General features: G+C 42.5%; 1 protein-coding gene across 3 annotated transcripts; it reads right to left on the reverse strand.

Annotated features, from left to right (window-relative positions):
- Nucleotides 1-136: 136 nt before the first annotated feature.
- On the reverse strand, nucleotides 137-24172 carry rab11fip3 (RAB11 family interacting protein 3 (class II)). 3 transcript variants are annotated; one of them, XM_070927217.1, is made up of 18 exons: nucleotides 23299-24172; nucleotides 23141-23193; nucleotides 22903-23035; nucleotides 22780-22815; nucleotides 22547-22692; nucleotides 16013-16106; nucleotides 12718-12788; nucleotides 9801-9973; nucleotides 5814-6014; nucleotides 3683-3820; nucleotides 2544-2579; nucleotides 2299-2392; nucleotides 1919-2163; nucleotides 1314-1395; nucleotides 1050-1187; nucleotides 720-875; nucleotides 441-581; nucleotides 137-335 (listed from the first exon to the last, which is right to left on the reverse strand). In XM_070927217.1, exons 1-18 carry the CDS (start codon nucleotides 24170-24172, stop codon nucleotides 222-224), a joined length of 2925 nt encoding a protein of 974 aa, XP_070783318.1. In that variant the 3' UTR covers nucleotides 137-221. The 3 variants fall into 3 exon arrangements, with proteins under 3 accessions (XP_070783318.1, XP_070783319.1, XP_070783320.1); XM_070927218.1 differs by lacking the exons at nucleotides 3683-3820; nucleotides 23141-23193; nucleotides 23299-24172 and having other exon boundaries at nucleotides 22547-22979; XM_070927219.1 differs by lacking the exons at nucleotides 3683-3820; nucleotides 12718-12788; nucleotides 16013-16106; ... (3 more) ...; nucleotides 23141-23193; nucleotides 23299-24172 and adding an exon at nucleotides 10634-10756.
- Nucleotides 24173-24954: the final 782 nt, after the last annotated feature.

A 24954-nucleotide genomic window follows, 5' to 3' on the forward strand; every position in this document is an offset into this window, starting at 1 on the left:
CAGAACCCAAGTGTATTGAGGGTTGACACATTCACACACGAGGGATATCTAACTGAAAATTGCTTTTTTTTCACAGACAGCCGTGGATTTCTTAGAAATCTTAAATTCTTCTTTTTGGGGGGTTTGAGTGCGTTGTTGTTGTTTTCCTACCAAAATGATGGTAGTTTTCTTTTAGCCAAGTCTCCAATAATTTAACAGCTTGAGGAGTCACTGTGTGCTGTCTATTTGACCTCTAGGATGGAGGGGTTGGACTCCATGATGGCCACGATGATTTTGTCAATGTAGTCCTGGAGTCTGTAGTTGATCTCCTCCTGTTTGTGGATGGCCTCCATCAACTACAAACAGAGAAACAGAAGTCAGTGGAGATAAAAGTGGTAACAGAGTCACAGAATAACACCTGGTGAACATATATTGAATATGTTGCATAACTCTAAACCTACCTCTCCACGAGACACAGAGTTGATCTCAGCTGCCAGGGAGTCGGAGAAGGAGGCCGACATCAAGTTCTTGGCTCCCTGGATGCTCAGGTTGATAATCTGTCCGTTTAACTCGTCGTTCTGCTCCTTCAGGCTGCGGTTGTCCTGGAGGGGTTAAGTCAAATGTAACGCATCGTAAAAACAGCACAGGCCTGATCCTAAATCATTCTTCCATTTCAAAACATTCTGGTTAGAGTGACAGAATGAGAAAACAGTATGAGATACTCAGAATGTGTGTGCTACCTGTTTGAGTCGTTTGATCTCTTGCTCCAGCTCGGCCTCGCGGGTGCGGGTCTGATATTCCTGCAGCCCTGCACCGGGGGTGCGCCCTCTCTTTGCTTCGGCCTCCAACTTGTACAGCTGTAGGTGCTCGAGCTGTTTTCGCAAGTCTTCAATGAGCTGTGGTGCAAACAAATCAAGAGACATCAGTTAGTAAAGTCATTAGGAATCTTAATGAGGGGTAGAGGGCAAAAACAGGTATATTGGACACATGACGGTGATAACGTTATGCTGTATTGTAATATTTTGTACACATAGTACTGTTTATTTTGTACATAGTGAAACCAGTCCCACCTCCTGTGTGCACTCCTTCTCCTTCTGGCTCTGGTGGTGCTCATGGCTCAGCTTGTCAGCCATCTTCCTGCGGGACTCCGTCTCCTCCGTCAGCCTGTCGGACATTGCTTCTGTCTCATCCTGCAGCTTCCTCTTCTCCTGGAAAATAAAACAAACAAAAAAACCCCACAGAAGGTGAGGATGGTGAGAAATGGAACTTAGGAGAAAGACTGCATTAGGAGCACGAGGAAGACAAGAAAAACCAGGAGATGTTATTGCTCTCACCTCCTCTAGTCTCTCGATGTTCGCTCGAAGACACGGAACACACGACCTCAGCTCGCTGTTCTCCTCATCCAGCTGCTGCAGCCTGAGAAACAAACACAAATCCTTCAGACACACACACATCCAAGACCTACAGTACAGCCACAAAGTAACAACTGACACATCTGCACTGTTTGTTGATAGTAAACAATGCTATACCACAGAAAAGTAGCTTACATTCAGTGGCAGGTTAGTGCCAGCGTGTGGCAGTGTAGAGCCATGACTCCTCCAACAAACAACATGTCAACCACTAGCGTCACAATGAACGTGTTTTAAATATACCATTAAATTAAATTAAATCTAACACAACAAACACACCAAAAAGTACAACTAAAAACTTCTCATCAGGTTATCAAACACTGACTGATCTTGTTGACAATATCCAGTTAAAATGACCATGTATAAGTATCAAAAACATCTAAATGGTTGATGACAATTATAGTTTATAGAAATTTTTTTACTCAACGAAACAATGCACAATCAATCAATCTGTTGTACAGTAAATACATATATTTAGATTTTTAATGCTGCCACCAAAGATATTCTATAGTCTTCTCTCATCTGCTCACCTGGCCTGCAGGTTTTCCAGCTCCAGCCCCCTCTCCCTCTCCAGCTTGATCAGGGCCTCCTTGTGACGGCGGGTCTCTTGCTGTAGTTGCTCCTCTGCCTGGACCTCCTGCTCCTTCAGTTGCTCCTCCAAGGCGTTGGCCCGGTGCACCAGCTGAAGGTTCTCCTGGCGCAGCCTCGCGTGCTGCTCCCCCGATGCCTCCGACTCCTTTTCCAGCTCCGCCACTCGACGCTCAAGTAGGAGCACCTGGGAAAAGTCAAAAGTTTAATCTTCTTCCTTTAACTGCTACTGTCAAAAGGTGAAAAATGTGGCAGCTCGCAGGTGTGAATATGTGTAACCAAATTATCCGTTAACTTCTTTGACAGATCTGACAGCTCTCACCTTGTCTGTGATGTCGTTGTCAGCGAGCTCCAGGATGTCCCGCGTTAAGTCGCTCATGGTGTCCAGAGTCATCGAGCTGTTCTGGAGGAGATGTCTGCACGTGGAGAGGGAAAATTGAACTCAACCGTCCCTGGGGCCAGTTTACATTTGATAAATTGCTATTTCCTTATGCCAAACATATATCTGTTACAATCATAGAAATATGAACCCTTGCCTACTGAACTCACAGCGACCATTTAGCTTACCTTGCTACTTTCTTGCTGGACAGCCTCTTGCCGGCGCTGGATGGGGAACAACAGGAAAAAATGGTCAGGAAGAGAAAAAGGATAGAGGAAAGAGACACCATCTCCTGGTATTCGGCCTGTCCACCCCCCCATCCCTCTCTCTGCTAGCAGAGGAGCCCCACTGACAAAAGGGCATGTTGAGGTTGTTCTTTAATAATAAATCACTGGGTTTTTGTCAAAGCTATGAGATATTCAAACATCACAGCAATCGAACACAAACACAGCAGCATATATTACTAGTGCTGATCTAGGATCAGTTTTGCTTGACAGATAGACATTGACTTTAGACAGCATTACAGAAACTTAAAACCTAAAATAGGACTTCTAAATTTTTCTGACATTCCTATTAGTGGATTCTAAAATTCATGCCAAATTCAGCAGTTGAACAGGTCAAATAGGATTTCAGTATTACCAAGTTTCTGCAATACAGCTACTGGTCAGTAATCCTGGATCAGCAAGTCTGTTCCGATAAAAGCAGGTTCTTTGAAAAGCTTTGCTACCAGCAGTCATTCTGCAACAGCTCAAATGAAGCATGAAGACAATGGCATGAAGAACCAAAAATACTGAAATAGACACCACTCACCTGTGATACCCGGGATTATTGTTTCATATTTCTACAGCCTCTTTCAAACCAACTTAACAGGTACAATCAGTCTATTCTAAATAAGCTTGTTTTCAGACGAGCAAATGCTCATCTTGTATGAGTGACAAATCAGAATTTGTACAGGTGGTAACAATGGGAGGGAACTGGCTACCACCATCTAAAAAGGGCATAGTAGCCACTGAAAGGGCATAAGTGAGCTTTTCCGTCAAGAAATGCAAAACATTAACACACTGCAACTGACACACAAAAGAGGTTGAAGATGAAAAAAAGATTGGGAACAGTGTGAGGTGAGATGGGCTTAAAACAGACCCACAAAATACACCATAATGTGTGTGTGAAAAGTACATTCTGTAACATAACACACACCATGTTGCGGCTAGTCCAACACTGCATGCCAAGCACACATTATGAGAACATGCGTGACACTGTATCTAATCAGCACTGCAAACACATTCACACAGCTTATAGTCGGAGTGGGACGTGAATGACGTGTTACCTAGTCATCTCTAGGAAATTGAGGCGAGTGGAGAGGTCCTCAAGACGACTTATTTGTTTGTGACACTGGCTACAGAAAAAGTCCAGTGCCTCCTCCCTGAGGAAGCTCTGAAAGCAGTCAGGGAGAGGAGCAGGTGCACTGGAAAGAGGAAAAAGGGAGGAAGAGGAGGAGGAAGTGGTGAGTGACGGACAAGAAGGGGTGCACTGAGGTGGGACAGGACACCACTGGAGGTGCAGGGGGAGTTAGTGAAACAAGAGAGATTGAAAGAGTAAAAAGTGTGAGGGCTTCAGTGGGAGGGAGACGTGAAACAGACTGCAGTGTGGCTGTGGTTTGTTTTCTAGATAGTGTAAAGGAAACAAAACATTCCAGGAGGAAGAATGTGTTGAGATTTTTCTTTCCACGCTGCCAAACATTATTGTCTATTCAACCTTGGCATCTTTGCCTCAGAAAACCTACAGAATGGTTCCAATGAAGTTAAACAAATCCAAATAACATACACTCTCAAGCAAACAAACGAAACACACGGTTGATTATTTCATTGTTTGGAGACTGTACCCTCTCCTCGCATCACCTCTACCAGCTGATTGTTCATTCAGGGAGCGAGTCAGGTCAGAATTATGCAACACGCTGGCACAGGTTCCTGTTTATGTAGGCAGAAACGAGGCATGGCAGACTTTGAGTGAGTGTCACTTGATGGTCATATGCGCCGTTGTACGGAGCCATTTTCTTCTGACAGTGTGAGGGACGACTTTGTTTAAATAAAGCCTGCAGTGATGGGTTGGCCTCTGGTTGACAAAAACACACAACAGTGCGTGCGTGTTGTCAAAGTGCTGTGATATGCAGATAGATAAATGTGGGGGTGTGTGTGTGTAGGCAGCACTGTTACATGCGCCAACATTGAGCGCGATTGGCTCAAAACACGGTGACGCATTCACACTGAGTGGGTGAAGTTTGTGGGAAGCAGTTATTTTTTTGTGTATGATTTTTTTAGCCGAACCACAGATTTCTGCACAACTTGTATGCCATGAAATCTTTCACACACTGCATGTGAATTCCATTAATGTATTCCTTATGGTTCTCAGCTATCGTTTGAAGATCATAATAACTTATATTTGTCCCTTTGTATATGCTTTTCCACTTTGAGGTATCCTATACCAATTTAGCTACTTTAAATGATTGGAAAAGATCATAACATTCATAAACAGTAATGTTGTACTTCTATTACAACTATTGGTGCCAATCCAGTTAGACCAGCTTATTTCCGTATTGTCAATGGGCTGCAAAAACTAGGCATTTAGTTGTTAAGAGCTTCCTGGCAAGGCGAATCACAGAAATATCACTTGAGTGGGAATTGCGCATTATCCGGCTTTGGGTCTCTGATGAAAAGAGGAGGAGGGAGGAAAAAAGACGACTGGGAAAAGGCTACAATAGGGGCTCCAACACAAATGAATGGTGTCATAGAGAGGAGTGTGTGAGCTTGTGCATATATTTGGCTGTATTTTGGTGTTTGGTGGACACCTCACACTGCGAACGTCAACCTGTATCAGTACTACTGCAGCCCAGAGCTTGTTAGATACTCCTCAAGATGTCTCAGATGTGAACAGTGTGAGTGTAAAACATTAAGACAGACTGGCCAAGAAAGGAAGCACAGTTTTAGGACAGAACTTAGCCCAACATCCACATTATCACTAACTTAGCAACAGTAAGAGTAAGACTGATGGAATGAACTTTGCATGCACGTCATTTATCTTGCCCTTCAGCACAAAAAGGAGGCAGATAATGGTGGGAAGGACGTCTCCAGATAACTCTTATCAACGTTTGACCTCAGTGTCTTTGTTGAAACAGAAACATTTTCTCTGAAGAATGTAAATAGAGCCATTTAAACCTGGACGACACAGCTGAAAATGTAACAGTGTCACACCTCTTATCAGGAGGGGTTGATAAAAAAAAGAAAGTTGTCAGCCTGATGAAAATGATATTAATATTCACACCAGTTAAATGATCTGCAGGCTCTCTACATTTCAGAATGTCCTAATCCAAGACTGGGGTTCATCATGTAAAATGTTTTAACTCGTCGTTGTCGGAGGTACTGGCACTCTGCTTTAGTTGTGTAGGGAAGACAAGCTCGTACCTGGGAGAGAGCAGTGAGGAGCCATTGACCTGCTCAGGTGGCTGCACGAGAGGGGAGTCGCCCCCCTCCACGGTCCCCTCCACGCTGCTCTCCAGTAGCAACTCTGAGGTGTTACTTTCCCCAAAGTCCTCAAAGTGCTCCTCTTCTCCACCAATGACCGTCACCAGGGAGTGGTTATGGAGCTCAGAGTTCAGGGAAAACCTAAGGCACACATAAGAATGGATTACTGTGTTAGTGTGTGTGTGCTCACTTGTGTTTACAACAACAGCGCAGTTAACTTTAGCTCAAAAGCCAAAAATAGAGGGAAATGTAGGATTAGGCAGGATAAAAATGGACATCCGACTGGGTATAAACAGCCACATAACCATCCATTTAAGAAACCACAATCACAGCCAAACCAAACAAGGCCCATCTTTTGAAAATAGAAATGTTATAGTACTTGAGCAACAGTATCTGGGTAATATGTTGTAAAAAGTTGGTGTGTTGGACCCAGAAGGCTGGAAATGACGAGAGCCTTCTGTAAATCCCAAACAAGTACAATTAATCTTCCCCCTGGAAGAGCGGCAATCTGGACAAGTTCGACGATCACTTGTCTTCAAAAGGTAATCTGTTAATTCACATTAATCCTAAAGGCTGCTTTGGCTGAAACAGAATGTCTTGTGCCCTGCTGGTAATGCAAAACCACGATGGGAACACTCGAGACATGTGAGAGGAACCTTTGTGTAGTTTGATGTGGGTCAAACTTAAGAGATGTGACTTGGGCTTTCAGAATTGGCTGGTTGTCTTCCACAACTGAACACAAAGCTACTGGGTGGATCTGGAAGTCTTTGCTGTGAATTCAACAGAGATACAAGAGTTTCAGTAATTCAACCCTTTGATTTTCATTCAACAGGAAAGCTGGAAAGCTGGCCTTTCCTGTTGTCCAACAGGATGTGTTCGATGTCTTAGGCACACACAGGACGAGGATGTCCCACTCAGCAGAAAAGCTTGCTTTCTCAGCACACAATAACAAAGCCCATTTTACATGTTTACAGGAAAAATGACATTCATCTGTCCAATTCAAGGCTAAATTATCACCTTCATTTACAGGGTGAAAACCTAAACTCATATAGTGTTACATAAAAAAAGCAGTCAGACTGAAAATTACTCTTTGCAAATTAACAACTCTGCAAATGACTCAACTGGTTAAATAGTAACACAGACGATTTTGAAGTCACTTACCCTTTACTCAGGCTCTTACTACTTGGCCCCATATTGAGGTCCCTCGCGCAGAGGGACGGCGAGGAGAGAGAACGCATCTTTAAACGCCCTCCACTGCCCTGGCGTGAAAGCCGTGGAGCAACTGGAGTTAAAACCCCGGACAACCAGAGTGGAATCCTGAAGTTTCACAGGTTACACCGATTTGAAACAAAACCACAACTCCCCAGTTTTGGAGAAAACAAAAAGGGTCAGCCTTTGAAAAGTCTGTGGTCCTAATGAGCTGCCAATCTACAGTGCCACATGACGGATGTTGCATCGTCTGTGCCACCCGACAGACTTGAGGCTGTACCAGAAAGGGTTGACTGTGAGCGGGTTAATCAGATTTGAGGCTAAGCAACGGCCGACAGACAGTCCTGCTGACCGTCCAAGGGCCAAATGTGTGTGGGGACACGGGTAGGACAGAGGAGGGTGGGGGAGGCTAATCCTGTTAGATTCTTAATCCCCAGTCTAGTGCATATACTCCTACTCTGAATATGGCTAGAGTTAGCTGGGTTAACCAGGCTGCAGTCTACTTACTAACATTTTTGTTGCATTTACTCACAGTCAATGTTGAATCACAGTAAGTAGCAAATTGTTTCTGACTTGGAAAACCCCTTAAAGGTTTTGGACATGAGTAACATATAGACGTATCACAGACTGTCAAGATATTCACTGCCCTGATAAAGTCACTAACGAATCAAGAGAGAGCTTCTTCATTCTGGGAGGCGAGTTAGCGATGAGTCTCCACATTTTTGGAACACGTACTGTCAGATTCTATGACCTTTATATTCTCTCATTTCAGCAGTTGGAGTGTGAGGTTCCCGTCAGTAGTGGACAAAGATAAAAAGGAAAACAACAACAAAAAAAAGAGCTAACTCAACACTTCCTGGAATTCAAGGCTCAATCATGGAATGGGAAGTCCAAACACATCCATGTGAGGCAGACCACTCCATCCCGTCATCAAGCCGGACAGACAGGTCACAGAGTCAGCAGATGAGGCCTCCGTTCTCTGCACTTCCTCCCTTGTGTTTGCCCTAAATACTATATCAACAAGAACATTCACGTGCAGACGTTTAGACCTCATCTGCAGCAACTACCTGCCCATTAACAATGAGAGAGAATGGGCCGAATTCAGGATAAAGCAAGATTTTTTAACCAGTCAAAATGAGAGAAATTGGGTTCATTATCAGGGTTTGATAAAATATATCAAATCTCCTACTTGTCTGATGCAAATAATGCATCACAGAAGTGCAGAGACAGTTTATTACTATCTTTCTGATCCAAAATGACTCGCTACTGTGCTCATCAATCACACATCTTATAAATGTAGTTTTCTATGGTGCTACTTTGTCTTATATGGTGGAATTAAATTACACTTTCTAAAGCTTACTTTTGCCGAAGAGTATAATAATATTTTCTCAATACTAAAGCTAGAAAAATGCCAACCCTTTCTGATACAGACAAATCCATTTTAGCCATATTCAAAACCTACCATTCACTCAATCCATAATCGTGTCATTCAAACCGATGAACATGCATATACTGTCTTGAGTCAGTAAAAATGAAAATCCTAACACATCAAACGTGTGACAGACTGACAGCTGTGTGTCAGTATGAGACACTCATCACACCAGCCCATTTGAAAGAGATTTGGAAAGCAGTAGTGAAGTCACTAAGGTACTATTTTGACGACTTTGAGCGGGCAGTGCTGGTGTTAAGGGGGGCTGGGATAACTGGGCACTTTCCACTGCACTAAGCTAATTATATTAACCTCCACTAAACATTATAAGAAAACAATAAAAGAATCAAACTCCAGTCCAAAGCAACCGTAAGCCAAAGAACATAAGACAAATGAAATCCGCCGTGACAAAACTACAAATAGAACCCAAGCGGTTCCTGAAAAACACATCAGGCTGTCCAATTCTTGCAAACCCAGAAGGGATAACATATAAAAAATATTTCTCTTACTGTGATCAGTAACAGTTTAAGCCATAAACTGAGAATTCAGAGAGGGTGAGCAGATCTCAGTCTCTTTTCAGCCGATACAAATGATGATCCACTCAGACACGCCGACTTGGTTAAAGAATGAGAGAAGGGCCGTCTGTGTTCAAGGTCTGGGGCGCTCACACTGTGCACTTTTCAAGTTATCTCTGAATGAGGTTTCCTGTTCAGCCGTACAGAAAACACCAACAGTCGATGTCTCCGCCGACTAAGTTAAGTGCAGCCTCAAACTGCCTGTGACAATACATGGTGTACGAGTACATGAGGAGCTGCAATTAAGGAAACCAAACACAGAGGAACAGTAAGATACTGCAGGTTTGACTGACTTTCTACCAACTGGTGTATCAAGGGGAATTTAAGGCGTTCAGTCAATAAAGTGGTGGCTGTCTACTGCCTGTCTGGTGACCCAAATAGAACCCAAGTGATCCAGCGTTGGGCATGCAAGACTCGTAAACCACGTGGTCTGTGTGAAAGGTCGGTGCAGGGTAACTCCAGGGCTAACCCTTAGCTGGAGAGTTGACACACACTTAGGGTCGATTCTGCAGCCAGCAGCGATTACAAACAGCATTATGACGTGATGAAGGGGATTACAATTGATGATGTATGACAGAAGTCATTCAGGGTTGCGACTAGCCTTCTCAGCATCAAACACAAAGCAGAGGTTGGGTGTGTACATATACAGGAAATAGGAGCATATTGGCCAAAATTGACATTGCGTACATAGCTGAAGGTGGAATTTATACCGACCTATTTCCGCCATCTTCAGGGTCGTGCAGCGTGGCCTCAATGCCGCTGTCCGTCTCCACATCCTCATGCATCTCGGGGGGTACGAGGGCCCCTGTGTCCTCATCAGTGAAGGTCTCACACTCACTGTAAGTGCTCTCAGAGCCCAGGTACGCACTGTCTGTAACCTCATTTTGCTGCAGTAACAGAAAGACAACAAGAATAAACACATTATAGTCAGCCCCTCAAGGAGTAAACAGACAAATCCATACTGATCTGAATTATTCAAGATAACAACAGGGCATGAACATGAATAGAACTTTATATATACAAAAATAGTGGATGCTGTATATACTGTATATTCTGAGTACTTGTACTTGTATAATGTCTACCAGTGTCTACAGAGTTTTTCAAAATGTCATCAGGTGTATTTCAAATCAGAATTATTTACAATCATGAGAAGCAAAAGACAGACAACACACCTATAGATTGATCAAACAGTGGGAGGGGGCAGCCATTTCAAAGATGGTCTATTTTCAATCTTCCAGTCTAGCCAATAGGTACTGACGCCAATTACGCCAACGACCAAATAAATCATAAAGCATAAACAGACTTCAGAGACAGCCTGCTGCGATTCAGATGGCTGTTCCAAGCAAAACCTGCTGCATCAACACCTCTAAGCAACAAGTTCAAATAAAATGAGCAAGCTTCAGGCTTTCCAAGCAACAAATACCAAATGCTCAGTACAAAACCCATGCCAAAAAAGACCATCTGAAGTTATTAGCAACTACAGACACATTATCAGGTGTCAGAGCGGTGAAGCAGTAATGAAGGAAAGACAGGTGAGCATAACGTACCATTATAAATGAAGTGTCAGGAGAAGCAGGGCCCAGAGGGCTATCCACCATGCCCAGAACCATTCTCTCTGCCCGGCCTCACTGCCAGGAAAGCCGCCCTGCCATAAGAGCCTCTTAATAACTCCTGCTAATGCTTCCTCACCTTCACTCTCAGAGAGAGTGAGAGAGTACGTTTGAAGAACGGAAAAAACTGTAACACCTCGTTCAGCTCTGCCGGGTGGTCAGAGGGGAGGAGACAGAGACAAAGTCCAAAGAGTAGCAGAAGTCAGCTGTAATGCTCAATCAACCAGCTTTCTCCCCGGCAGGCCCGAGTTAAAACACCACACGACCAGCGGAATAACTGTTTAATCTTTCCTGGCTCCTGGGAGCTTCACTTCCTGGCCCAGAGTGACAGTATAAATCATTAAGCCGTGTTCTACATGTTACAGACTGTGCAGTGAATGAGGGCCATACATCACAACAACCTGTCATAACTATCTGACTGTGTGCCAATAGAAAACTAACATGCTGTTAAGCTATAAGCCTCTGAAAGGCAAAGTAGGTGCATAATTTGTAAAAACAAAAACACTGGTTATGACAAGTGGGAAGGCTACGATTACTGTTGTTGTGTGCTTCGATTTAAGATATTAAAACGTGAGACGGAAATGTGAAAGTTAGCGACAGCAGAACATATTTAGTAAAGGAAAAAAAGCGGGGTGGATGGGGCGTTGCTTTTCTCTTATGCCAGGCTTCAGCTGAACAGCCTCACCTTGCCTGTTTTGAAAGCAAACAGGGCGAGAACAGCAGAGCCATTGACAGCGAGGAACCCTTTTCTGCCAGGAACTTGAGGGAAAAACAGGGCCATGGACACAGGTGTGGCGTCTACTTCAAACATAAACACAAACTTCCCCAAAAACTCTGCTTATGGGTTCCAGTAAACGGCAAAGACACTTAATCGCTGGACGTTACACATTGTTAGTACACATCCATGTTTGTTAGTGGCCAAGCAAACTGCATTAAAAAGTCTGTATTTAGCTACATCAGTTCAGCAGATTTTTCATATGTAACTAAATATAATATAAACAATTAGACCTCAACTGCATCAACAGATACATTTGAACATTGATATTAGTCCAACACCTAAAGCAACACAACATCAAGCCTTTGCACATCATTCAGGAACTATTAGAAAACACAGAGTTATAAAGAGGTATATAATATACAGACCATTCAACATCTACTGTAGCGCCAATTATCTTGATTTCACCCTCAACTTGGTGGTACTCTATCATTTATAATATATGACAAACAGCTTTAACACAGCCTTCCCTGTGTTCTGGAGCCTTGGAGCAGTCAATAACTGCAATGCGACTGTACAATAACATCAGGCCTTGTGTTTGTGTCTCTTGTAATGGATTTACTAGTGTCAACAAAAATCCACAGGGTTGCAATGTTTGTACATTTTTTCAACCAAAGTATTTAAAACGAATGCCTGACTTTATCATACAATTATCAACTCATGAAGCGTGTGAAATTTACTAAAGTGGAGGGAATCCATTCGCACTTTCAACTATGGTACATGGGCCTGCACTTCTACAGCACACCAAGAGAGGGTGGTGATGCTGTGCAACGTACAGCCGCTAAAACAACAGTCCAGTCCTGCAGCGCTCAAAGTGCACACAATAGCAGAAACATTTCAATTTTGCGGAGGCCAGCAACAATGATGGTTAAATATACAAGTTCCGTGCACAAGAAGAGACAGGAATTCCAGATATGCTAACCACAACTGTAAAAACACAAGTCCACACACATGTAAAAACTCAACACACATTCCAGCTAATTCAATATTTGTCAGAGAATACTCAAAAGCCTGCCAGATGCTATTTAGTGTCAGCCAAACCAGGGTGTTCAGTCTGTGGAACTTTCACAGAGAGGTAATGATAGCTCTGCAAGCCACTCGGTGAATTACAGTGGGAAGAGTGCACAGGGAGTTCAGCCTGTGACCTCCACATTGTGCTGCTGTGTGCAACCAACGGGAACTGAAGGCACAACAACTGGACCACATACACAACCAGAGAGGCTAAGCCTCTTGCGCGGCACCTCACCTCGTCGTACTCCTCTGGACAGCCCACAGCTCCATCCCCTGGACTGTAGTTGTAGAGCTGAGGCTCTGGACCTGTAGATATGTGAGGAAGAAGACAGGTTTAATGAGTGCAGAATAAACAAATGAAGGCAAACAGCAAAGGAGGCTCAACAAACACAAGGCTGGTGTATATAGTACCAGCATCCATATGCAAACAAACAGCCACTATGAAGAAAGAAGGCATCAAAGCAGGTTATGTTTTATGAAAAGTATCATGACAGTACTAATATACTGAATATCCATTGCTACAGTGAGTCATTTTCTGCTTATTTATAAAACTTGTCACTAAAAATCAAAATCCCACAATCAACATTTTCATGTTTGACAATTCATTATTAAATATGCGTTTGCCTTGTGAACAAGTACACGTGTATGTAATTAAATTTCCAGGAGCCCGTAAAATGATAATGAGACAGCAATCTTGGATATTCGTGTTCCACCTTCTGGTTAAGCGCATTAAAATGTTCATTTAAATGTCTCAATCTCATAAAGAAGATCTATGATGTGACAGAGCCGACTCAAAACACCAGTCACTGTAAACTGTGGTGTGTGCTCGCACTGTGAATATAATCTCAGAAATACCTGATACAATATAATACGTAATACTGTATAAACTAATTTCATAATTACTGAATGCTTTATATATTCATTCAAAAATAGATAACAATGTGTAATTTCTAATTTAAATGAACATGATCATTCTTAACCATGAAAAATGGCAATTGTATCTACAGTAGTAAAAAAAAAGAATCCAAATGTAAATAGGATTATTTCATTTATTAAATTGAAATATGATCTAGATAAGGGAAAGAAAAGCATTTTGTTTTTTGCAGATAAGACTTTCCACTTCTCTTCATTTAAAGGAATAAAAGGTGACTCCATGTGTGTTGAGCAAACACATTATAGGCAGACATATCAGTATGCAATCAGCACATTTTGTGTCCTAGCTGCCCTACTTTGGCATATTTACAGTCAGCAATCTAAGCGTGATGTGACAGTAAACATTATGTAACTTTTACACTCACATTTCAAGGGCTATAGAATGTCATGTAATAAGTGTATGGGGAAAATAAAACAATAAAAAAAAGGACAAGAAGCAACCCATATCCACTCCAAGTTTGTCAATACAGGCCTCTGTTGAAAGCACCTGCAGACAATGTAAACTGAGACGGACCAACGAGAGTCCCATCAGCCACTGCGGCTCTTGTATCTAGTAAACAGAGATGTTAATAGCACCCTACTGAGACACTAGAACACAAACAGTGTTCTCCAAAGCTGCCAGTAGACCCAAGGGGTTTTGTGCCCCCCGGTCTTACGTAACCCGTTGCTAGTGATGACTCGTACACATTGCAGGCCATTTAAGTGAAATGAGTCTGCACCGAATGGGGCTGTGCAGGAGGAGCTGGCTTCTGTTTGTGCAACACACCTGCAGTCTCCTGGCGGGATGTCAAAATATGAGAGCACCACGGATATTTTTCTAGACTAACTTTTGTTGTTGCAGACATGCTATAGCCACTACAGGGGACGAGGCATTTCCACAGCCTGCAGGCCCATCTTTATTAAAGGTGCTCCTGCCAGTAACAAGTGGAGCAGAAATTAAATACAAAAAAAGAAGGTGGAGTGCAAAGAAGTTTAATACTGAACCTAGACTAGACTAGAAACTAGCTGGCAGAGCAGGTTTTGCCAACAGTGGATCTAAAAACCAATAGTTCAGCTGTAAAGTGTCTGGAAAGCTGGACCCCACCTTTACAAGCATAGTGGAATTCTGTCAGCAGTGTGTGAGTGACTTGGGGAGGTTACAGTAGAGATCTCATCTTCACACACTAATGGGAAACCGTCTTCCAGCAGGAAATATCTGGCTTAATAGACAGTACATGAACGTCTGTCATGTATTAATTTGAAGACTGCCCATGCCGTGAAAAAGCCATCACACTAAAGGTTTTTGCGATATACAGTACATATATAAAAGCATGGCTTGTTTTCTCAATCTCACTTTACAACACTGCTTTGAAACTAGTGACAAGAAGAAGAGAAACAAGAGAGAGACAGAGAGGACAGGGCTAAGAGAGAGGACAGTAAATAATTTAGGTGAATAGGACTCTCTGTCCAAACCAAATCTCTCTGCCACTCCCGCTCTGAAACCTTGCCAATAGGCCCATGTGTCTGTGTATCTCATGCTTTCCAATGCATGACTTATTAATGGTCTGAGTAACCAGAGCTGTGCAACCCAGAAAGCCTTGGGAAAGAGTACTACCAATCAATAGGCTGGGTGGACTGAGGCAAGCAGTGCACTATTGCAGTGACGTCACCACAATCTGCACAGTATGTCAACACAACCAGTGTGTGCTGTAAACTGCCAAAGAGATGAAACTCTTTGTAATGATGTCACTTTGAGGTGTCTAAATCCATCATGTACATTTCACTAACTGTCACAAACATGAAAATAGTTCAAATTTAAAGTCAATCTAAGATTTCGATTTGATTTGCCACTGAGGTGAAGCCTGAGAAACCTGGTGACATACATGTCAAAACAGGCTTATAAATTGTTCCCATTGTGGGAGGGAAATACAGTATATGACAACTTGAAGCAGTTTTTAAATAGCGTATAAAGTGGAACAGGAGGGCAGCAAAATGGTTAAAGAAAGAAAAACAGCACTTTGAGTCCAGTTGCAAAGAATTTGGGTCAGTCTTCTGCCTTTCCTTTCAAAATCCCTCACCTCAGCTGAGCGATGGATGTGAACATACTGTGTTGACAACAATATTTGGCGCCATGGGGAATGCAGGGAGATGGAGCCAGATGCTGGAGACTAAATGTAGGTGCAAGAATTTGCTGCCGAGGCATTTTTTTTAGCAGCAGAATTAGGTTAACGGCAGGTTAGCCAAAATAAAATCGAAAAGAAAATACGTTCTTGCACATGGAGTACTACAGGCAGATCAAATAACAACAAGTTCACCATGCTTTGATTAGTGATGAAAATATTAATATGTCCAATAAAAGCTTACTGTATTTATTACACATGACAAAAGGGAGACATTTTTATGTCAGAATACTTTTAGTACGTGGGTTTCACAAATCATTAAATGTAAAACCCCCAGAGTCTTAAACAAAAGGCCAATTGAGTCCACAAAAAGGGGACGCTAGGTAAAGAGTTTAAAGGGAAAACAATTAAAGACGAGGTTTACTTACGGCATGAAGGTTTTAAATATAAGATTAAAACCACAGTGGACATACACACACACACTCTCTGATGACTCACCTCCATTGCTAATAGCTGAGATTCCACGGTGGAAGTCTTCAAAGCTGATCACTCCCAGGCCACTGGGATCCAAAAACTTGGTCAGATCCTTCACCTGAAAGACAAAAGTAACACAACATTCAAAACTAATTTCATCACGGCAACAGAAGAAAATCTCTCTCCCACAACCCCATCATTTGCTTTGCCTGGATGCTTCAAGATGATGTCATGAATGACGTAAGGGGAGGTTTTACCGCACAAGGGGGCAAATGACTGGACTGCAGTGTTTGCATCTTCAATGGAAAAGCACATGCAGAAGAACAAGCCAGAACTTCATCTGGACATAAGTTACATAAAACTACCACAAACTCATTCTTTTCATTTCACTGACACGACAGTTTCACGGTATATTTTGATTACAGGAGCAAAAAGTCACCAATAAAAACAACTTCTGACCTCCAGAGGACAATCAGCTTTTGCAGACAGGGCAATAGTGAGTTTACAAGGATTTTAAAGTGTGCAAAGGGTACAGTCTTTATTCTCTTGCCGTATAACAAGAAAAAAAGGGAAAAAAAGACGAAAGAAAACTGAAAGCTTTACAGTGGCAGATGTGTTTTCACCATAAAGACACGGGAATCTGAATATATGAAGATGGTTTGCCCAATAACAGAAAAAAAATCTTATTATAAATGAACATTTATTAAAATGCATGCATTTATATAACGTGAAGCCATATAGCCGTTTGTGCACAGAAATGTTTTTGCACTCAGCTGTTAAATGGGTTACGTAAGTGCACCTACATACTGTATATTCATACAGTCAGTAACCTGGCAACAAGAGGATGTGTGCTTCAGTAACTACAGGACCTCAGAGCATTAAAAAAAAACAACAGTGCACCTTGGATCAACATTTTTTTTAGATTGAAAATTGACTCCTACTATATGTGAAATTAAATCTTATCTGATCTGTACTGAGTCTCTCTTCGTCTGGACACATTCTTTGGCACGTTGCCCCGGTTAAAGCGCACTATCTAGTTTTCTGGCCCCCAAAGACCTGGGAACGAGATGCGCGCCTGTATCTGCAGATTTTTTGGCAGCACCAAGCAATCAAAATCTATTTACCCAAATAATAGACTAAGTCAAATGTCGTCCATCACAAAATTGCACTAACCCATTATTACAGTGTAATTTCAGGCGTGTATAACTGACAAAATTAGCTGGGAAGGAGCCTGAGAGTATGTCGGGTGAGGTTTCTGTGGTTTTGACTCACTTATTCCTTGAGAAAGTAGGCGCACAATGTGAACATGGTCATTTTAGCGAGTCTTTCGTTCTGTGCGCGCCTTCTCTCTTCTACACTTTTGATATCAGTTACACATACAAACAAGTTGATCTGCTTAGCAACACTGAGCTCCGACTCAGGAGGCTGAGAAGGCTGAAACTCCTAATAAACTGACTCCAACAACCCCCCTGGCTTGTGATCTGGGTTTGGTGAATTAAACCCAGCTGTACTTAGCGAAAGGAGGGGAGTGACTGATCTCACTGAACGGTGGTTAACGCTGCAATGCTGAGTTTAGCATGTGGAATCGAGGCTCATCCAACTTCCACCTCCGCTGTGCTAAACCTTTCCATACAGTACATTTGCTGTATACTGTAGGCTGAAGAAGCATTGGTGGGGAAACAGGGTCTTTCAACGATTGAACTTGTGAAAAGGAAATCTGTGGTTGAGGTCAGTGGTAACCATCTGAATACAGCTTTTATTTTTCCGTTTCACAATGGAGCATCACAGTTCACATGTTCCATGCAGCTATTCAGAAACACCTCAGCTGGGTGGGGTGAGAAAACTGAGGTGTGATTGGGGAATTAACTATGAGTGTCTGTGGTCCTGATGACATTTTTACATAACTGTTAAAACAAGCAGTGAATTAGTATTAGTTATTGCGTCTGCAGAAAGAGACTAGGGCAGTATATTACAATAACCCAGCACTAAACAGGCTGGATGAACCGCTGTGGCAGCCAAAGCAGCCGGAGCAACATAAACCTACTATGCTGTGGAAGCTATCCATGGCCTACATCAGAGTTGTTAAGCCTGTGCAGCAGTGCCAGGCCCCTCAGGTCTTTTGAGCAGAGCCTGTTGGCTATTCCTAGATCTAACCTAAAAACTAAAAGGTGAATGTGATTTCAGTTGTATTTTGGCCCCAAGACCCTGAAAAGGTCTCTCAACAACTATTAAACTGGCAAACTGTCCCGGTTCTAACTTAATTAATTCATTTAATTGAATGTTGATGGAAGCATTGTGTTATACTCATGTTGTACTCATTCTTGTTTTGATCGTGTACTGTATATTCGACCTGCTGACTGCCTGTATTGTTTTCTTGCATGGGTCTTGCAATGTGCTATATAACTACAGTATTTACTGGCAGGAAGTTTAAGCAAGCTAAAACATTACTTCTTAAAACTTTTTGATAGTGGTATTTTGGTAATCTAACTACTTATTTTTTAGCTGTCTTTGTCTTTTGTTGCCATTTATGCTTTGTTTTTAAAAATGTCACAGTATTATCATTAATACTGTATTACATAATCATTTGCATCATCACACCTAACAAGCACAGGCCGAGAGTAAAGGCAGATAACAGCTAAACTCAAAGGCAACTCTGTCAGCTCCACTGCTTAGCGGAGCAGTGAAGGCACTGTGGTTTTTCTGTTTCCTCTATTTGTGTCTAATCAGTGCCGGGGCACGCCTGACCGCCTCCACACAGACCACTGTTGTGCATAACCCCGTGGAGAAGAATACCCTTTGGTGAGTCTTTCCTGGAGGGTATTTCACAATAGTTCCTAAACAATACTCCGATAACCATGATCATAAGCCCAGTGGGTTGGCAGGAGATGATTAAAAAAAAGGCAGAATGATCTTTGGATATAAAACATTAACACACATAACACACAAAAGTGAACTCAAGAGAGGGGACGTTTCAGGGCATGGGACATTCCATTGTGGATTAGAGGGGCAGTACATAAAAGCAGCGGGTGAGGGGAGGGAGGCTGGCTAAAGTAGGGTTGGGAGTGTCGACTGACAAGAGAGACATGACCACAATGCAGTTCAGTACGGCTTTTGTGCACAATCAGGGTCAAAACCAGTGAGTGAAACCAGTGAGCGGTGGTTGGAAAGATCTTTTGAACTGAATTCCCAGATTTGGAACATGCCTGCTGGGCATTTCACGTTTGGTTTGACAATTTTCTTTCTGGTATTCATCAAAAGGTAGAGTAGTACCTGCACGCATGACAGCAGGTCAGCATTAACTGCTCAAAGGGTTCCTAACAGTCAAGAAATATCACAAAACTATTACACTAACTTGACATCTGAAGGCTGCAAATCAACCTTTTAATACTAAGCATATCTCTTACAGTATCTCAAAGGGGTTCTTCTGAAAAAGATGTCTCAACCAGCAAAGTGGTAGAGGCAGTGCTTGTAAATTAACATAATGAAAGGGCAAGTGGTGGATCTTCATAGGGGATCATCTACGATTTAACTCAAATGGGAAATACATTTGAACGTTGACATACAATAGACTGTATTTTGTCTTCTGCTTTAAGATTCTACATTATACGACACTTGTATTCAAACTGCACACAATGCAGTATGTGTGTGTATGCACATGGTCACCATCATATCCTGGAATAATTCTGGAGGAAACATTTGCATGACTGGCATACAACATCTAGCCGAACATGCATGCAAATACCTCATGAATACCGCCCTGCTGTCTTTTGACAGGTTGATATTTGCAAAGTGGCACATATGCAAGGCCTGCTGCTTGTCCTCAACTAAACTATGACAATATAAATACAAATACAACATCTTACTGAAGAATGCCTCTTGTATATATAGTATATGTATGGCTTGGCAGAAAACAAGGAAATTATCTGTGAGGCTTGTAGACGCAATACAAAATAACTAAACCAATCATTGTTTTCACACTCAGAAATAATTCCTACTAAAAAACCTCCCTGTGACATGATGAGTGTAGCGGTCAACCCCAACTAGGCTTACATCCATACTGGCAATTGAAACTTTATATTTGTTTTTAAGTGTTATTTATGGATGTCCTTATGAATTAGTACGACCTATTGCCCTGTGGTTCTCTTAACCACACTGCTAAAATACTCGTGTTACCACCACCATGGTCCAAAGTGAAATGTCACTAATGTGAGCAGGCGGGAAGGTTATTCAAACCACTTTTATCTACACATCATTGACATATATTATCAGGGCAAAGCTTATTCAAATATGAAAAGCACACATGTATTCCAAACTGATATCAGACGAATGAACCATTTGTTACCTCAGCAAAGACACAATCAGCTGCATATAGGCCTTGTTAGATCAGACCTGACTTTCCCACTGATCTATGAGTTCAGCTAATGAACTCAAAATCCACTGAGAGGTTACATGAATTATACAACATTCCACAAATTCTGAAGATAAGTCCTTCTGCTGCCCACTAACTGTGAATGTGAAAGGAAAACATAACAAATTCTCTGTCTCTCTAAGAGGAGTTTCCTGCGAGGACACAAATTAGCTTGGAAACCAGATATCTGATAGATACACACAGAGAAAGACACACAAGTCATCAATCTGCACAATCTGGATAGAAGTCCAAGGAAAACCTTTAAGAAACAAAGATCCAAAGGAAACAGCTGGAATCTAGATACTTGGGAGGTGCAGTGGGAGAACTCCACCAGAAACCAAAGGGTATGGAATAACAGTAAAACAGACCACACCTATAAGAACATCGATTCCCAGTGTCATGTAAATGTATCACCTTTAGCACTGCCTAGCAAAACAACAGGTGGAATTGATTTACATTAAACTAACCTGACAAAAGCTCCGTTCGTCTGTCCCTAAAAACAAGGCGATTGATGGACGGCACACAAACCATGGAGTCCCTTGTCATGGAGTCACATTTTACTCTTAATCCTTCACAATTCCCTGCCTGGGGAGCCACAGAGACCTACGGCTAGACACGGGACAGATCGGGGGCAACAGAGGCGCTTTGAACTGGGAGATAAGGGATTAAAAAGCATTAGTGAGCCAACATCACACACTGTGTGTGGAGTACCAACAAGTACCCATCCTCACGCAAAGGCCCTGTTTCATCAGAGAGTTTAAATTAACCTGGTTAATGTATTCTAAAATAATGATTTTGCCTGGATCAGCCTTATTTCTAAATCAACATTTAAAAGCATATTTTTTTTACTGCATGAAGAAAGAGAAATCAATAAATGAGTTGAAAAATATATCGAATACATGCTGTTATTCTTATTTCCGTCAGCCGTTAGGTTACATCATCATTTGCATCCATCCTTTTACTGTTATTTGCAAATGGTGTGATCAATTGCTGAATGTCAGTCTGATTCTTGTAAAACTTTAGACAGACAAACACGTCTGACAGGGAGAGAAACTAACACCAGTTTTACTCTAGAGAATGCAAAACCTGTGTCAAAACTCTCAATTTAACTTTCTTTGACCTAAACCTGCCGCGCTCAAAGGATCTAGGTAATACAGTTAAGTCAAGAACGTCACACAGGGAAAAAGCTATGTGGAATTCTAATGAACTGATGAGGCAAACAGGCTCTCTGCCCTTTTAGTGCTCACATAGAGAAATGCTGATTCACTAAGTAAGCCTATCAATTAGAATTGAATTGATTGAAGTTACTTGCAAGTAAGAGTGAAACTATTTCACAAAATGTGCAAAGCCTGGTGCAAAAGAGCCATATGCAACAAATGGGTGAGGGTCACGGGTGGAGTGAGACACATCAGCCATTTGACACGAGATTATCCCCAAACCGCAGGATATGTAAATGGGAGGATGGGTGTTTGTCATTTGACATATGGAGGAGTGCCAGGCCTGACAGAATTCATTACAGCCAATATGCTTGACAGACTTATCAGGATGATAACCCAAATCTCCGGGCTCTTGAACACTCACCAAATATAGAAGACAAACTAATCCAGGCATGGTTTTAATAAGATGCGGCGGTATTAGCCGAATCTATTACACCGAATGCTGAGAGCTGCTTTGTGGGAAACACACCAGCACCCAAGCAGGGGTCACGTTAGCTCTGCTTCCTTATATGTCAGGGCAACATAAACGTGATGCAGTTCATTAAAACATTTAAACTCATCGTTTAAACTCAAACTCAAGGGCCCAGTTTTAGAAACAACATACTGTATATATAAATTATACCAATAGTACAATGCTAACCTCTATATGAGCAATTTAGATTCACACACATTTTATTTACTCACTTAACTCTAACAACTGTGAGTTCCAAATGTACTCAGATACTAAATAACTTGAAACACTGATAGCAAAGTGACATCAGCCAGATGGATTTCAATTGATTGAATTAAGCCGGCTTTTTGCAGGAAGTTCTCTGAGGTTCAGCAGGAAATCAATCATAAATCATTTACGTATATGGAGCTCTATATGGTTTTACACAGAAGGTGCAAGCTTAAAATGATGAAATCAAATGAAAAAAAAAAAAGGCATCTCACCTGATCGGCCCCATAGGCAGCAGCAAACTCCATAAACTCCTCAATACGAACGAAGCCATCTCCATCTTGGTCTAAAGCGTCAAACACAGCTTTTAGTGGGGAGACATCTTCCTCCCTCGTATTCACAGCCGAGACCATTGGCAGTGAGTCATCTACCACCATCTTAGAGAGGGAAATTGTCTCCACAGTTTGCTCACTAGTCCATCCAGCCTCAGGAGAAGTGTCTAAGTCCTGAACTGAGAAATCAAAAGAAGCCACTTCATGACAATCTGATCCTTCCAGCTGGTTAGTGCCTGTCGACCTCTCCTCTTCCCTCTGTTCGGCTGTCGGATTGGGATCACTTCCATCCTGCACACCCTCCTGTGGTTTCAAGTCCCAAGTTTCCTCGTCATGGACCTCATCAGCAGTCAAGCACAGATCCAAAGCCATTGCCTCATTCCCCTGATGTTTGGCTTCAGAATAAATCGCGTCTTCCATCAAATCCTTCGACTCCTTTTCCACAGAGTAACTCTGACTGGTGAAACCACCCTGGATGAAGGCATCTTCAGCCAGAGGTACTGTCAGTGATGAAGGCTCAGCTGACAAACCCAGAGCAAATGAGTCATTCTCACCTTGTTGCTTCAATGTCACATTTCTAATTACAGCAGCTCCCACATGTTCCACCTCCGACTCCTCTGCTGATAAATCCAACGGTGAAACTGTGCAGATAACAGAGGGAGGACTGGCAGGGCACAGGCTCAGACTGCTGTCACAATCTGGAACCTCTAAATCCAACAAAGGCACAGATCCTTCAAAACAGTCCAGTGGCGTGCTGACGTGGTTGTGCGAGAGGCAGCTCTCAGGTAAACCTTGCAGGGTAGTGCTACAGGTTACAGGCAGATCAGTCACTTGATCAGGGAATAAACCTTTGTCTCCGGTTTCAGGTGACAAAGTCTCCCTGCTCTGTGAGTGGGGGGGGCCTGCCTGCTCCTCTTGTGACAGGTTTACCAGCTCCTCACTGACACCATGTGGGTTAAATTCACCTGAGGACTCTGTGGGGAGACAAGAGTGTTCATTTGAGAGGAGATCTACCAACAAAAATGGATCCCCTGTGTTGGTCTCGGAAATCTTCGACGGAGAGACCGGTACACTGAGGCTTATTAGCTCAGCCTGACTACTGAGGGCATTTGAGCTCTCAAGAGGGTCCTCCTGTGTCAGTTCAGAGGTTTTCCCAACCACATCAGCAAGTGTGGGAGAAAAAAGCCATGACAAAGTGCAGTCACTTGTTTCATCAGGTCCCTCTGTGTTTTCTGTGAGGGACAATTCCTCTATATGAGCACTATGGAGAGAGGCTCTGGAAATAGTGGACTGATCTCCCTCAAACTGCAAATCTCCACAAGAAAAATTTGAGATATTTATGAGGTTGTCGAACTCTACTGGCTTGTCCTGAAAAACATTTTCTTCCTCGCTTTGTTGGGACGTTGGATCCTGGTCCCCGTTTCTGAAATCCAAACCTGTCTGGCCACTCATGTTTGGACAGAGCACACCTCCATTGTCTGAATCCAGTGTGTGAAATCCAAGAGGAAATGGCTCCTCTGACTCCCACTGTGTGTGCCCCAAAGGGCCAGACAGAACCGTCGGCTCCATTTAGATTGGCTGTTCCACTTTGCAAACTTGTGAAAGCTGGTGACGCCTTATCTCACTGCTGTCGTCAAGATCCAGGTCTTCAATTTCAATGCCATGTTTGTAAATGGCACTTTACACCTCCGATGAAATCTTGAAATTAATGTGTGGAATTCCAACAAGCATTATGTACCTCTGATATTTAAAAACAAATGCTGGCATGTATGGTGATTTTATAAATAATAGTATAAGGTAGACTAGTACGGGTAGCTTTAAGAAGGTAGGTAGGTTTAGAAACAACGTAAATCAGGCGACAGATTAACAAATTGTATTAACTTAAGTGGTTGCCATCCACATCTCGACAAGTGTTACCTAAACTCAAAGTTCATATTCGTTTCTCAGCAGTACTGAATATCGTACTGATGTAAATGCGTTTTGACTCACTACGTCCCTTTCTGTCACGGCAGGTCCACTCCGGGTTGTTGCCAAATGCTTCAGCTTCAGCACATCCAACGTCAACATGCTTCACTTCGGCCTGAAAGCTGGCAAACCACCGAAGTGAAGTCTCACAACCGAACTGACAAAAACGTCCGACAGCATCTCTGCTCGTGAGCCAATTTGAAACAACACAAGTTAACGCGTTAAGTCACCGGTGTTTGTCAACATTAGCTTTCTTAGCCGATTATCTAATCTTATCCATGGCAGGCTAATTTGCTGAGGAGCGGACAGCGCAGCGAGGACACGATGTTGCCAGTGTTATTCAAACCTAAGTTAACATCCGGCTATAATGTTAACCCCCTCATTAC

Source organism: Enoplosus armatus, chromosome 20 (assembly GCF_043641665.1).
Source record: "Enoplosus armatus isolate fEnoArm2 chromosome 20, fEnoArm2.hap1, whole genome shotgun sequence".
NCBI lineage: Eukaryota > Metazoa > Chordata > Actinopteri > Centrarchiformes > Enoplosidae > Enoplosus > Enoplosus armatus.

Bases quoted from the DNA above. Each gene is read 5' to 3' on its own strand.
- rab11fip3 (XM_070927217.1), bottom strand. From the start codon at position 24,172: ATGGAGCCGACGGTTCTGTCTGGCCCTTTGGGGCACACACAGTGGGAG. The intron at 23,036-23,140 runs GCTCTGGGTTTG...GTGGAAAAGGAG, and splicing joins AAGGTGAGAATGACTCATTT to TCGAAGGATTTGATGGAAGA. The intron at 1,396-1,918 runs GTGAGCAGATGA...TTTGTTTCTCAG, and splicing joins CTGGAAAACCTGCAGGCCAG to GCTGCAGCAGCTGGATGAGG.